The 14276-nt window shown below is 42.9% G+C and overlaps 1 protein-coding gene across 2 annotated transcripts in view; it reads left to right on the top strand.

Moving 5' to 3' along the window:
• Window positions 1-14276, top strand: part of cpne4a (copine IVa) — a 156610-nt gene that overhangs the window by 59966 nt on the left and 82368 nt on the right. For both annotated transcript variants that reach the window (XM_065027662.1, XM_065027661.1), the window contains exons 5-7: window positions 497-571; window positions 5501-5584; window positions 5669-5758. In XM_065027662.1, the coding sequence (XP_064883734.1) occupies window positions 497-571; window positions 5501-5584; window positions 5669-5758 (249 nt within the window). The remainder of the gene's footprint in view (window positions 1-496; window positions 572-5500; window positions 5585-5668; window positions 5759-14276) is intronic.

Genomic DNA, 14276 nt, shown 5'->3' with positions numbered 1-14276 from the left:
GTTTGTGAATATTAGAACCAGGTGTGTGTAAATATTAGAACCAGGTGTTTGTGAATATTAGAACCAGGTGTGTGTGAATATTAGAACCAGGTGTGTGAATATTAGTACCAGGTGTTTGTGAATATTAGATCCAGGTGTGTGTGAATATTAGATCCAGGTGTTTGTGAATATTAGAACCAGGTGTTTGTGAATATTAGAACCAGGTGTGTGAATATTAGTACCAGGTTTTTGTGAATATTAGAACCAGGTGTGTGTGAATATTAGATCCAGGTGTGTGTGAATATTAGATCCAGGTGTTTGTGAATATTAGAACCAGGTGTGTGTGAATATTAGATCCAGGTGTGTGTGAATATTAAAACCAGGTGTGTGTGAATATTAGAACCAGGTGTTTGTGAATATTAGATCCAGGTGTGTGTGAATATTAGAACCAGGTGTGTGAATATTAGAACCAGTTGTGTGTGAATATTAGATCCAGGTGTGTGTTATGTACCTGCAGGTCACCGCCGAGGAGCTGACAGGGAATGATGATTATGTGGAACTTTCTTTCAGTGCCAGGAAACTTGACGACAAGGTAAGGTTGCAACGCTACAGAACATGTTTAATTTGTGCTTGTTAATTGATTATGAATGCATTACATTAGTGTATATCCTCTCCGTTAACCATGGCATCAACTGGTCTCAGAACAATGATTATACACATAGAGCTATGCTTCAAGGGGAAAATCCCATCAGAGGAATAATTACAACAGAAACACATTAGATACAGAGAACCAATCCCTCCTCAATGAGGATCTATGATCCACCCAACTCCCCATCTCAGTCTCTCCTGCTGTGTTTGTGGTTCTGGCTCACACAGATGGGGAGATAAGAAAGGAGAGATAGAGCAGAGGTGTGTGTGGTGTGTTTGTGGTTAAGTCCAAGAGATGTTTTTACGTCTCCTGGTGTCTTTCTCAGCCCCAGTGTATCTCTAATCACAGTCTAATTTAAATGAGTTAATCTCCACTAAATGGAAGATGCTGTGTGTGTGTGTGTGTGTGTGTGTGTGTGTGTGTGTGTGTGTGTGTGTGTGTGTGTGTGTGTGTGTGTGTGTGTGTGTGTGTGTGTGTGTGTGTGTGTGTGTGTGTGTGTGTGTGTGTGTGTGTGTGTGTGTGTGTGTGTGTGTGGGTGTGTGTGTGTGTCCTCCTTCAACTGAAATATGTTTTCCCTCACCACAGGTGCTAAAGTACATTATTCCAGCACTAAAATGCAAATAAGCATTGCATCTGCAGGGAGAAATGCAATCAATCAAAGCGATGTGCTCTTAACTTTCCTATCAGTATCCTATCAGTAAGAATCGTGTTTATAAATGATTGATTTCGTCTTTTTGGAACTGCAGATTTATTCTGATCAGCAGGTGTTTTGAGAGAATTTTTCTCCTGGAGCATCCAGTCAAGTTGATTGTAGTACTAGGATCAGACATCAGGTGTGCATAACCAGACCAGGATATATCATGACCATTGCTGGCCCCAATTCAAATCAAATCAAAGTGTATTTGTCACGTGTGCTGAATACAACAGGTGTAGACCTTACAGTGAAATGCTTACTTCCAAGCCCTAACCAACAGTGCAATTTTTAAGTAAAAAATAGGTATTAGGTAAACAATAGATCGGTAAAGAAATGTGAAAAACAGTCAAATGACAGTGAAAATAACAGCGAGGCTGTATACAGGGGTACAGAGTCCATGTGTGCGGGCACCGGATAGTCGGGCTAATTAAGGTAATATGTACATGTAGGTATAGTTAAAGTGACTATGCAGAGATGATAAACAGAGAGTAGCAGCAGCGTAAAAAGAGGGGTTGGGGGAGGGGACACACAATGCAGATGGTCTGGGTAGCCATTTGATTACCGGTTCAGGAGTCTTATGGCTTGGGGGTGAAAGCTGTTTAGAAGCCTCTTGCACCAAGACTTGGCGCTCCGGTACCATTTGCCATGTGGTAGAAGAGAGAGCAGTCTATGACTGGGGTGGCTGGGGTCTTTTTACAATTTTTAGGGACTTCTTCTGACACCACCTGGTGTAGAGGTCCTGGATGGCTTGCAGCTTAGCCCCAGTGATGTACTAGGCTGTTCGCACTACCCTCTGTAGTGCCATGCGGTTGGAGGCAGAGCAGTTGCCGTACCAGGCAGTGATGCAACCAGTCAGGATGCTCTCGATGTTGCAGCTGTAGAACCTTTTGAGGATCTGAGGACCCATACCAAATCTTTTCAGTCTCCTGGGGGGGAAAGGTTTTCACGACTATCTTGGTGTGTTTGGACCATTCAAGTTGGTTGGTGATGTGGACACCAAGGAACTTGAAGCTCTCAACCTGCTCCACTACAGCCCCCTCGATGAGAATGAGTGCGTCCTCGGTCCTCCTTTTCCTGTAGTCCACAATCATCTCCTTTGTCTTGATTATATTGAGGGATAGGTTGTTATTCTCGTACCACCCGGCCAGGTGTCTCCCCATAGGCTGTCTCGTCATTGTCGGTGATCAGGCCTAACACTGTGTGTCGTCTGCAAACGACACAACAGTGTTGGAGTCGTGTCTGGCCATGCAGTCGTGGGTGAACAGGGAGTACAGGAGGGGACTGAGCACACACCCCTGAGATGCTCCAGTATTGAGGATCAATGTGGCAGATGTGTTGCTACCTACCCTTACCACCTCTGGGCGGCCCATCAGGAAGTCCAGGATCCAGTTGCAGAGGGAGGTGTTTAGTCCCAGGATGCTTAGCTTAGTGATGAGCTTTGAGGGCACTATGGTGTTGAACGCTGAGCTGTAGTCAATGAATAGTATTCTCACATAGCTGTTCCTTTTGTCCAGGTGGGAAAGGGCAGTGTGGAGTGCAATAGAGATTGCATCATCTGTGGATCTGTTTGAGCGGTATGCAAATTGGAGTGGGTCAAGGGTTTCTGGGATAATGGTGTTGATGTGAGCCATTACCAGCCTAGCACTCACGGCTACGGACTTGAGTGCTACGGGTCTGTAGTCAATTAGGCAGGTTGCCTTCGTGTTCTTGGGCACAGAGACTATGGTGGTCTGCTTGAAACATGTTGGTATTACAGACTCAATCAGGGACATGTTGAAAATGTCAGTGAAGACACCTGCCAGTTGGTCAGCACATGCCTTGCCAGCGGCCTTACTCACATCGGCTACCTCAGTGTTGCCTCAGTGTTGCTTGCCTCGAAGCGAGCATAGAAGTGATTTAGCTCGTCTGGTAGGCTCGTGTCACTGGACAGCTCGCGGCTGTGCTTCCGTTTGTAGTCTGTAATAGTTTGCAGGCCCTGCCACACCCGACGAGCATCGGAGCCGGTGTAGTATGATTCAATTTTAGTCCTTTATTGGTGCTTTGCCTGTCTGATGGTTCGTTGCAGGGCATAGTAGGATTTCTTATAAGCTTCCAGGTTAGAGTTCCGCACCTACCCTTTAGCTCAGTGGGAATGTTGTCTGTAATCCATGGCTTCTGGTTGGGCTATGTATGTACTTTTACTGTGGGGACGACTTCCTCGATGCACTTATTGATAAAGCCAGTGACTGATGTGGTGTACTCCTCAATGCCATTGGAAGAATCCCGGAACATGTTCCAGTCTGTGATAGTAAAACAGTCCTGTAGTTTAGCATCCGCTTCATCTGAAGCGGACCGAGTCACTGGTGCTTCCTGCTTTAGTTTTTGCTTGTCGGCAGGAATCAGAAGGATAGAATTACGGTCAGATTTGCCAAAGGAGGGCAAGGGAAAGGTTTGTACGCGTCTCTGTGTGTGCCGTAAAGGTGATCTAGAATCCCCCCCCCCCTCTGGTTGACATATAACATGCTGATAGAAATGAGGTCAAATGGATTAATGTTTCCCTGCATTAAAGTCCCCGGCCACTAGAAGCGCTGCTTCTGAGTGAGCAGTTTCCTGTTTGCTTATTACCTTATACAGCTGACTGAGTGAGGTCTTAGTGCCAGCATCCATCTGTGGTGGTAAATAAACAGCCACAAAAAATAAAAATATAGATGAACACTATCATGAGATACTCCACTTCAGGCGAGCAAAATCTAGAGACTTCCTTAGATTTTGTGCACCAGCTGTTGTTTACTAATATACACACACCACCCTCGTCTTCGGAGTGTGCTGTTCTATCTAGCCGGTGCAGCGTATATCCCACCAGTGTCACGACTCCTACCGAAGGTGGCTCCCCTTCCTGTTCGGGTGGCGCTCGGCGCTCGTCGTCACCGGCCTACTAGCTGCCACTGATTCCTTTTCCCCCTTTCTGTTTATTGGTTGCACCTGTGTTTAGTTTAGGTTAATTGGTTGGGTTTTATTTACCAGCCGACCCGCCCGCCTGCTGGTTGTGCAGGATTATTTCAGTGTACCTGTGTACACGGCTGTATGTCACGGTTGTCCGTGTGTTTGGATTTTGCTGGACTGTTTAAGTCCCCCGTGTTTGGGGCATTTGTTTGGGATGGCGTCTGTTCACCGTTGTGGTGCATTAAAAGTAGCGCTACCCTGAACTCTCTGCTTCCTGCGCCTGACTTCTTTCCCACTACACTCCGGGCGTTACAACCAGCTGAATGTTATCCATGTCGTCATTCAGACACCATTTGGTGAAACATAAGATATTAAAATTTTTGATGTCCTGTTGGTAGGATATTCGTGATCTTACCTCTTCTAGTTTATTGTCCAATAATTGCACGCTGGCGAGTAATACTGATGGTAAGGGCAGATTTCCCACTCGCCGTTGGCGGATCCTTACAAGGCACCTCTCCCTATGTCCTCTATACCTGCATCTCTTTCTCTTTCCAATGACGGGGATTTTGGCCTTGTCAGGTATCTGAAGTACATCCTGTACGTCCTGCTTGTTGAAGAAATGCAATCTGCAATTTGACATTTCTACTTGTTGATCAAAAGTGTTGTGAACAATCTGTGATTTTCTACTTCCCAGTGCTGTTCTTATTAGATAAGTCAAAGTACCAAGACAATTTGAAAGGCGTCTTAGCTGTATACTGTAACGAGTTACAACCTCAGGGTCTGGAGTATTGTATGAGGTACAGTATTTCTTCAGCTAATTTAGCTGTTCAGGAGTTTTGGCACCCGTCTAGGGAGTTACCAGAGATAACCCTCCTACAGATTGAAATCACAGCTCAGCTCTATGAATCAATGAACAGGAAGGAGAGAGACCAGCCTCACAGGAAGAGATATAGTGGCAGAGAGTTAGTTAGATGTCAGTACAGTATATTCTATGTGTAATATATATTCCATGTAGATTTCCTATACACATACAGGAGCGTTTGTAGAGGACCTCAGTGTGTTGTTGACTTTGATAAATGCATGAATTTGGACAACATGACAACCATCTTCCTCACAACAACGTTAGCTATTTTATTGACCACTTTCACAGTTTTAGGGCCAAAGCGGTTGGGAGGGAAATATTGCAATCCCTCAGCATGGCATTAAGATGGTCGTTGATGTATTTCTGAAAGCCCACTGTGTATCTCTCTATGCAGGACTTTTTTAGCAAATCAGACCCTTTCCTGGAGATCTTCAGGATGAACGATGACGACACGCTACAGCTTGTGCACAGAACAGAGGTAAAACCAGCAGTCGTTTTGTTCAAACGGATCCATCCAATTACTTTAGCCTATTTACTTTTCTCTTTCCTGTTTCACTCACAGACTGTTATGAACAACCTTAACCCGGTGTGGAAAACCTTCAAGACTTCCCTGAATTCCCTCTGCAGTGGAGACCATGACCGGCCTCTAAAGGTATAGATGTGTGTGTCTGATTGATTGTATGTATGTATGTGCTTGGCTCTATGTCTTCTTGCCAGCCCAGGGGACCTGATTGAGCACTTTTGCCACAGTAGTGGACTGACTGGCAGGTGAGCAATACTGATTTCAGCACCATGGCCTCAATCCTATAAGGGGTTTGTCTACTAGAGTCAGGAGGGAGGGCTAGACTAGGGAGGAAGGGGATTCTCTATAGCAGGGGTATTCAACTCTTACCCCTGGTCTTCTGTTCTACTTGATAATTAATACCACCCACCTGGTGTCCCAGGTCTAAATCAGTCCCTGATTGGTCTCTCTCTCCTTCCCTCTATTCTTCATTTCCTCCTCTCCAGTCAATCAGTCCCTGATTAGAGGGGAACAATGTAAAAATGAACTGGCATCGAGGTCCAGAGTTGAGTTTGAGGGCTCTCTAGACGAGTCATTTTTGGCTTGGCCTGATCATACAGGACCAAGACGGGGGACGTCTATTAGACCAGGGGAGTGGAAAGAGAGAGGCTCTCAAACGTCCCGCCCCCACCACCTTTATAATTCCTCTTTCCTCCCTCTCGTGTTCTCTTTCAGCCCCCCTCCCTCTGTCTCATATAGTCGGCATCTTTCCCCTTTTCCTTTATTGCCTCGTGTGTGTGTGTGTGTGTGTGCTTGTTTGTGTGTGTGTATTATTACCTTTTCCCCCCTTTCTAACTCCCTGGCATTACTAAATCATTAAACTACAGTTAGTCTAATGAGCGCCTGAAAGGCCTGCTCTAAACAAATAAGACTTTCTCATTAAACATTTAGGCACCAACAATGAGCTGCAGCAGTGTCTCATTGTGTTTAGGGGCACTGAGTCTCTCTCTCTCTCTTTCTCTCTCTCCTTCCCTCTATTCTTCATTCCCTCCTCTCCAGTCAAGGAGATAGAGAGGGTGGTGCTGAGGTGGGAGGAGGTTAAGCTCTCGATGCCCCCACCCCCAACTCCCTCCCACCTACTTCTTGTCCCAATCCCTCCATGTTACCAATCACACCTCTCCTCTCCATCCCAAGATTTCAATCAGCCCCAGTTGCCACGGTGGTGCTCTTTAGGGGTATGAGTGATGAGGTCACTGTAGGGTTGGATGTGTGTTGGAGGGGCCAACAGTAACAATAGTAACATCATAATAGTAACCTCATAATAGTAACATCATAATATTAACATCATAATAGTAGCATCATAATAGTTGCCTCATAATAGTAGCCTCATAATAGTAACATCATAATAGTAGCCTCATAATAGTAGCATCATAATAGTAACATCATAATAGTAGCATCATAATAGTAGCATCACAATAGTTGCCTCATAATAGTAACATCATAATAGTAACATCATAATAGTAACATCATAATAGTAACCTCATAATAGTAGCCTCATAATAGTAACATCATAATAGTTGCCTCATAATAGTAGCCTCATAATAGTAACATCATAATAGTAACATCATAATAGTAGCCTCATAATAGTAACATCATAATAGTAACATCATAATAGTAACATCATAATAGTAACATCATAATAGTAGCATCATAATAGTAACATCATAATAGTAGCCTCATAATAGTAACATCATAATAGTAACATCATAATAGTAGCATCATAATAGTAGCATCACAATAGTTGCCTCATAATAGTAACATCATAATAGTAGCCTCATAATAGTAACATCATAATAGTAGCATCACAATAGTTGCCTCATAATAGTAACATCATAATAGTAACATCATAATAGTAGCATCATAATAGTAGCATCACAATAGTTGCCTCATCAATAGTAACATCATCATCAAATAGTAACATCATAATAGTAACATCATAATAGTAGCATCATAATAGTAACATCATAAACATCATAATAGTAACATCATAATAGTATAATAGTAACATCATAATAGTAACATCATAATAGTAGCATCATAATAGTAACATCATAATAGTTGCTTCATAATAGTAACATCATAATAGTTGCCTCATAATAGTAACATCATAATAGTAGCATCATAATAGTAACATCATAATAGTAACATCATAATAGTAACATCATAATAGTAGCATCATAATAGTTGCCTCATAATAGTAACATCATAATAGTAACATCATAATAGTAACATCATAATAGTAACATCATAATAGTTGCCTCATAATAGTAACATCATAATAGTAACATCATAATAGTAGCATCATAATAGTAACATCATAATAGTAACATCATAATAGTAGCATCATAATAGTAACATCATAATAGTAACATCATAATAGTTGCCTCATAATAGTAACATCATAATAGTAGCATCATAATAGTAACATAATAGTTGCTTCAAATAGTAACATAATAGTAACATCATAATAGTATCATCATAATAGTAGCATCATAATAGTTGCCTAGTAACATAAATAGTAACATCATAATAGTAACATCATAGTAACATCATAATAGTAGTAACATCATAATAGTAGCATCATAATAGTTGCCTCATAATAGTAACATCATAATAGTAACATCATAATATAATAGTAGCATCATAATAGTAACATCATAATAGTAACATAATAGTAACATCATAATAGTAAATAGTAACATCATAATAGTAATCATAATAGTAACATAATAGTAGCATCATAATAGTAACATAATAGTAACATCATAATAGTAACATCATAATAGTAACAATAGTTGCATCATAATAGTAACATCATAATAGTAAATAGTAACATCATAATAGTAGCATCATAATAGTAACATCATAATAGTAACATCATAATAGTAACATCATAATAGTAGCATCATAATAGTTGCATCATAATAGTAACATAAATAGTAACATCATAATAGTAACATCATAATAGTATAATAGTAACATCATAATAGTAACATAATAGTAACATCATAATAGTAGCATCATAATAGTAACATAATAGTAGTTCATAATAGTAACATCATAATAGTAACATCATAATAGTAACATCATAATAGTAACATCATAATAGTAGCATCATAATAGTAACATCATAATAGTAGCATCATAATAGTTGCCTCATAATAGTAACATCATAATAGTAATAATAGTAGCATCATAATAGTAGCATCATAATAGTAACATCATAATAGTAGCATCATAATAGTAGCTTCATAATAGTAGCATCATAATAGTAGCATCATAATAGTTGCCTCATAATAGTAACATCATAATAGTAGCATCATAATAGTTGCCTCATAATAGTAACATCATAATAGTAGCATCATAATAGTTGCCTCATAATAGTAACATCATAATAGTTGCTTCATAATAGTAACATCATAATAGTAACATCATAATAGTAGCATCATAATAGTAACATAATAGTTGCTTCATAATAGTAACATCATAATAGTAACATCATAATAGTAGCATCATAATAGTTGCCTCATAATAGTAACATCATAATAGTTGCTTCATAATAGTAACATCATAATAGTAACATCATAATAGTAGCATCATAATAGTAACATAATAGTTGCTTCATAATAGTAACATCATAATAGTAACATAATAGTTGCCTCATAATAGTAACATCATAATAGTAGCATCATAATAGTTGCCTCATAATAGTAACATCATAATAGTAGCATCATAATAGTAGCATCATAATAGTAGCCTCATAATAGTAACATCATAATAGTAACATCATAATAGTAGCATCATAATAGTTGCCTCATAATAGTAACATCATAATAGTAGCATCATAAGAGTAACATCATAATAGTAGCATCATAATAGTTGCCTCATAATAGTAACATCATAATAGTAGCCTAATAATAGTAACATCATAATAGTAACATCATAATAGTAGCATCATAATAGTTGCCTCATAATAGTAACATCATAATAGTAGTCTCATAATAGTAACATCATAATAGTAGTCTCATAATAGTAACATCATAATAGTTGCCTCATAGTAGTAACATCATAATAGTAGCACCATGATAGTAGACCATAATGGTAGCATCAAATAGTAGCATCATAATAGTAGCATAATAATAGTAGACCGTAATGGTAGCATCATAATGGTAGCATCATAATGGTAGCATCATAATGTAGCACATAATGGTAGCATCATAATGGTAGACCATAATGGTAGCATCATACTAGTAGCACATAATGGTAGCATCATAATAGTAGACCATAATGGTAGCATCATAATGGTAGACCATAATGGTAGCATCATAATAGTAGACCATAATGTAGCATCATAATAGTAGATCATAATGGTAGCATCATAATGGTAGACCATAATGGTAGCATCATAATAGTAGACCATAATGGTAGCATCATAATAGTAGCATCATAGGGGTAGCTCATTTAGAACGTCAGGGAACGCTATATTTGAAACTCGGCTAGTAATGGTGACTATTGGACCCAACGGTGTTATTGCTGGAAAGTACAGACACATCAGCGAGCAGCAAAGAGCATTGTTCCCAACAACCATCAATAGACAGATAATATTCAGCCATACCCTCCTAACGAAGTCCTTTGCCAGCCAGGGCTATCTAAAAGTCATGCTGAATTATACAAATCTGTGGAATAGAACGGTCAGCTAAACTAACATATGGTGACAGTATGTAAATGCTTAGAAAGGAGGGTCGTAGGCCTATCTCTTTCTTTGGGTCTCAGTCATCATCTTATTGATATGTGGAAGTTCTTTGAAGTTCTTTAGTAATTTCAACTGCACACTTGAGTTGAGAATATCTAGAATCCATACAGTAAATCAAATCAAATCAAATATATTTATATAGCCCTTCGTACATCAGCTGATATCTCAAAGTGCTGTACAGAAACTCAGCCTAAAACCCCAAACAGCAAGCAATGCAGGTGTAGAAGCACGGTGGCTAGGAAAAACTCCCTAGAATGGCCAAAACCTAGGAAGAAACTTAGAGAGGAACCAGGCTATGTGGGGAGGCCAGTCCTCTTCTGGCTGTGCCGGGTGGAGATTATAACAGAACATGGCCAAGATGTTAAAATGTTCATAAATGACCAGCATGGTCGAATAATAATAAGGCAGAACAGTTGAAACTGGAGCAGCAGCACGGCCAGGTGGACTGGGGACAGCAAGGAGTCATCACTTTAACCTCCCCACGTCTACCTTTGACTCATTCCTCTCTGCCTCCTTCTTTCCACTCCTCTCCTCTTTTGACCTCACCCTCTCACCTTCCCCCCCTACTCACAAGGCAGGCAATACGCTCGACCTCATCTTTACTAGATGCTGTTCTTCCACTAACCTCATTGCAACTCCCCTCCAAGTCTCCGACCACTACCCTGTATCCTTTTCCCTCTCGCTCTCATCCAACACTTCCCACACTGCCCCTACTCGGATGGTATCGCGCCGTCCCAACCTTCGCTCTCTCTCCCCCGCTACTCTCTCCTCTTCCATCCTATCATCTCTTCCCTCTGCTCAAACCTTCTCCAACCTATCTCCTGATTCTGCCTCCTCAACCCTCCTCTCCTCCCTTTCTGCATCCTTTGACTCTCTATGTCCCCTATCCTCCAGGCCGGCTCGGTCCTCCCCTCCCGCTCCGTGGCTCGACGACTCATTGCGAGCTCACAGAACAGGGCTCCGGGCAGCCGAGCGGAAATGGAGGAAAACTCGCCTCCCTGCGGACCTGGCATCCTTTCACTCCCTCCTCTCTACATTTTCCTCTTCTGTCTCTGCTGCTAAAGCCACTTTCTACCACTCTAAATTCCAAGCATCTGCCTCTAACCCTAGGAAGCTCTTTGCCACCTTCTCCTCCCTCCTGAATCCTCCTCCCCCTCCCCCTCCTCCCTCTCTGCAGATGACTTCGTCAACCATTTTGAAAAGAAGGTCGACGACATCCGATCCTCGTTTGCTAATTCAAACGACACCGCTGGTTCTGCTCACACTGCCCTACCCTGTGCTCTGACCTCTTTCTCCCCTCTCTCTCCAGATGAAATCTCGCGTCTTGTGACGGCCGGCCGCCCAACAACCTGCCCGCTTGACCCTATCCCCTCCTCTCTTCTCCAGACCATTTCCGGGGACCTTCTCCCTTACCTCACCACGCTCATCAACTCATCCCTGACCGCTGGCTACGTCCCTTCCGTCTTCAAGAGAGCGAGAGTTGCACCCCTTCTGAAAAAACCTACACTCGATCCCTCCGATGTCAACAACTACAGACCAGTATCCCTTCTTTCTTTTCTCTCCAAAACTCTTGAACGTGCCGTCCTTGGCCAGCTCTCCCGCTATCTCTCTCAGAATGACCTTCTTGATCCAAATCAGTCAGGTTTCAAGACTAGTCATTCAACTGAGACTGCTCTTCTCTGTATCACGGAGGCGCCTCGCACTGCTAAAGCTAACTCTCTCTCCTCTGCTCTCATCCTTCTAGACCTATCGGCTGCCTTCGATACTGTGAACCATCAGACCCTCCTCTCCACCCTCTCCGAGTTGGGCATCTCCGGCGCGGCCCACGCTTGGATTGCGTCCTACCTGACAGGTCGCTCCTACCAGGTGGCGTGGCGAGAATCTGTCTCCTCACCACGTGCTCTCACCACTGGTGTCCCCCAGGGCTCTGTTCTAGGCCCTCTCCTATTCTCGCTATACACCAAGTCACTTGGCTCTGTCATAACCTCACATGGTCTATCCTATCATTGCTATGCAGACGACACACAATTAATCTTCTCCTTTCCCCCTTCTGATGACCAGGTGGCGAATCGCATCTCTGCATGTCTGGCAGACATATCAGTGTGGATGACGGATCAACACCTCAAGCTGAACCTCGGCAAGACGGAGCTGCTCTTCCTCCCGGGGAAGGACTGCCCGTTCCATGATCTCGCCATCACGGTTGACAACTCCATTGTGTCCTCCTCCCAGAGCGCTAAGAACCTTGGCGTGATCCTGGACAACACCCTGTCGTTCTCAACTAACATCAAGGCGGTGGCCCGTTCCTGTAGGTTCATGCTCTACAACATCCGCAGAGTACGACCCTGCCTCACACAGGAAGCGGCGCAGGTCCTAATCCAGGCACTTGTCATCTCCCGTCTGGATTACTGCAACTCGCTGTTGGCTGGGCTCCCTGCCTGTGCCATTAAACCCCTACAACTCATCCAGAACGCCGCAGCCCGTCTGGTGTTCAACCTTCCCAAGTTCTCTCACGTCACCCCGCTCCTCCGCTCTCTCCACTGGCTTCCAGTTGAAGCTCGCATCCGCTACAAGACCATGGTGCTTGCCTACGGAGCTGTGAGGGGAACGGCACCTCAGTACCTCCAGGCTCTGATCAGGCCCTACACCCAAACAAGGGCACTGCGTTCATCCACCTCTGGCCTGCTCGCCTCCCTACCACTGAGGAAGTACAGTTCCCGCTCAGCCCAGTCAAAACTGTTCGCTGCTCTGGCCCCCCAATGGTGGAACAAACTCCCTCACGACGCCAGGACAGCGGAGTCAATCACCACCTTCCGGAGACACCTGAAACCCCACCTCTTTAAGGAATACCTAGGATAGGATAAAGTAATCCTTCTCACCCCCTCCCCCTTAAAAGATTTAGATGCACTATTGTAAAGTGGCTGTTCCACTGGATGTCATAAGGTGAATGCACCAATTTGTAAGTCGCTCTGGATAAGAGCGTCTGCTAAATGACTTAAATGTAATGTAAATGTAATCATGTCAGGTGGATATAGATGTAGATGACAGTAGATGATGTCAGTGTTCTGATATTGAAGCAGAGATTCCATATGACCCAGCTCTTCTAGTTCTGTCTAGTTAATGAGGGAAGCTAATGGTTTTGGATGAAAGTCCCGCCCTCCCCTTCAACCTCTCTGCCCCCTGAATATCACTTCTTGTTAACTGGACAGCTACCCAATTGGTTGAGCCTTTCACCAGAGGAAAAGAGAGTCGTGTAGAAAAGACACCAATTTAGCCCTCCTTGCCAAGCCCAATGAGGAGTCTCACCGTGTACCTGGTGGGGTATCTGGATGGAGCTGAGAGACAGGGCCTTTAAAGGGGAATGACCCTCTTGTCCTTGCAGTATTCATGGTTACTTAAGGAGGGAAAGTGGGGTTGCTGTAGAGAGAGATGCGGATGGCTGACAAGCATTGGTCAAAGTCCTTCTGATCCCCTAAATCCAGTGTCAGATTTCCATTCCATAATATCCACTTAAGCATGAACGAGTGTGTGTGGGCTGTGGATGGATATGTGTTAGGTGTGTGGATGGATATGTGTTAGGGGTGTGGGTGGGTGGATGTGTGTTAGGGGTGTGGATGGATATGTGTTAGTGGTGTGGATGGATATGTGTTAGGGGTGTGGATGGATATGTGTTAGGGGTGTGGGTGGGTGGATATGTGTTAGGGGTGTGGGTGGGTGGATGTGTGTTAGGGGTGTGGATGGATATGTGTTAGTGGTGTGGATGGATATGTGTTAGGGGTGTGGGTGGATATGTGTTAGTGGTGTGGGTGGATATGTGTTAGGGTTGTGGGTGGATGGATATGTGTTAGGGGTGTGGGT

Source organism: Oncorhynchus nerka, linkage group LG14 (assembly GCF_034236695.1).
Source record: "Oncorhynchus nerka isolate Pitt River linkage group LG14, Oner_Uvic_2.0, whole genome shotgun sequence".
NCBI lineage: Eukaryota > Metazoa > Chordata > Actinopteri > Salmoniformes > Salmonidae > Oncorhynchus > Oncorhynchus nerka.
This window is presented reverse-complemented; position numbering and strand designations above follow the sequence as displayed.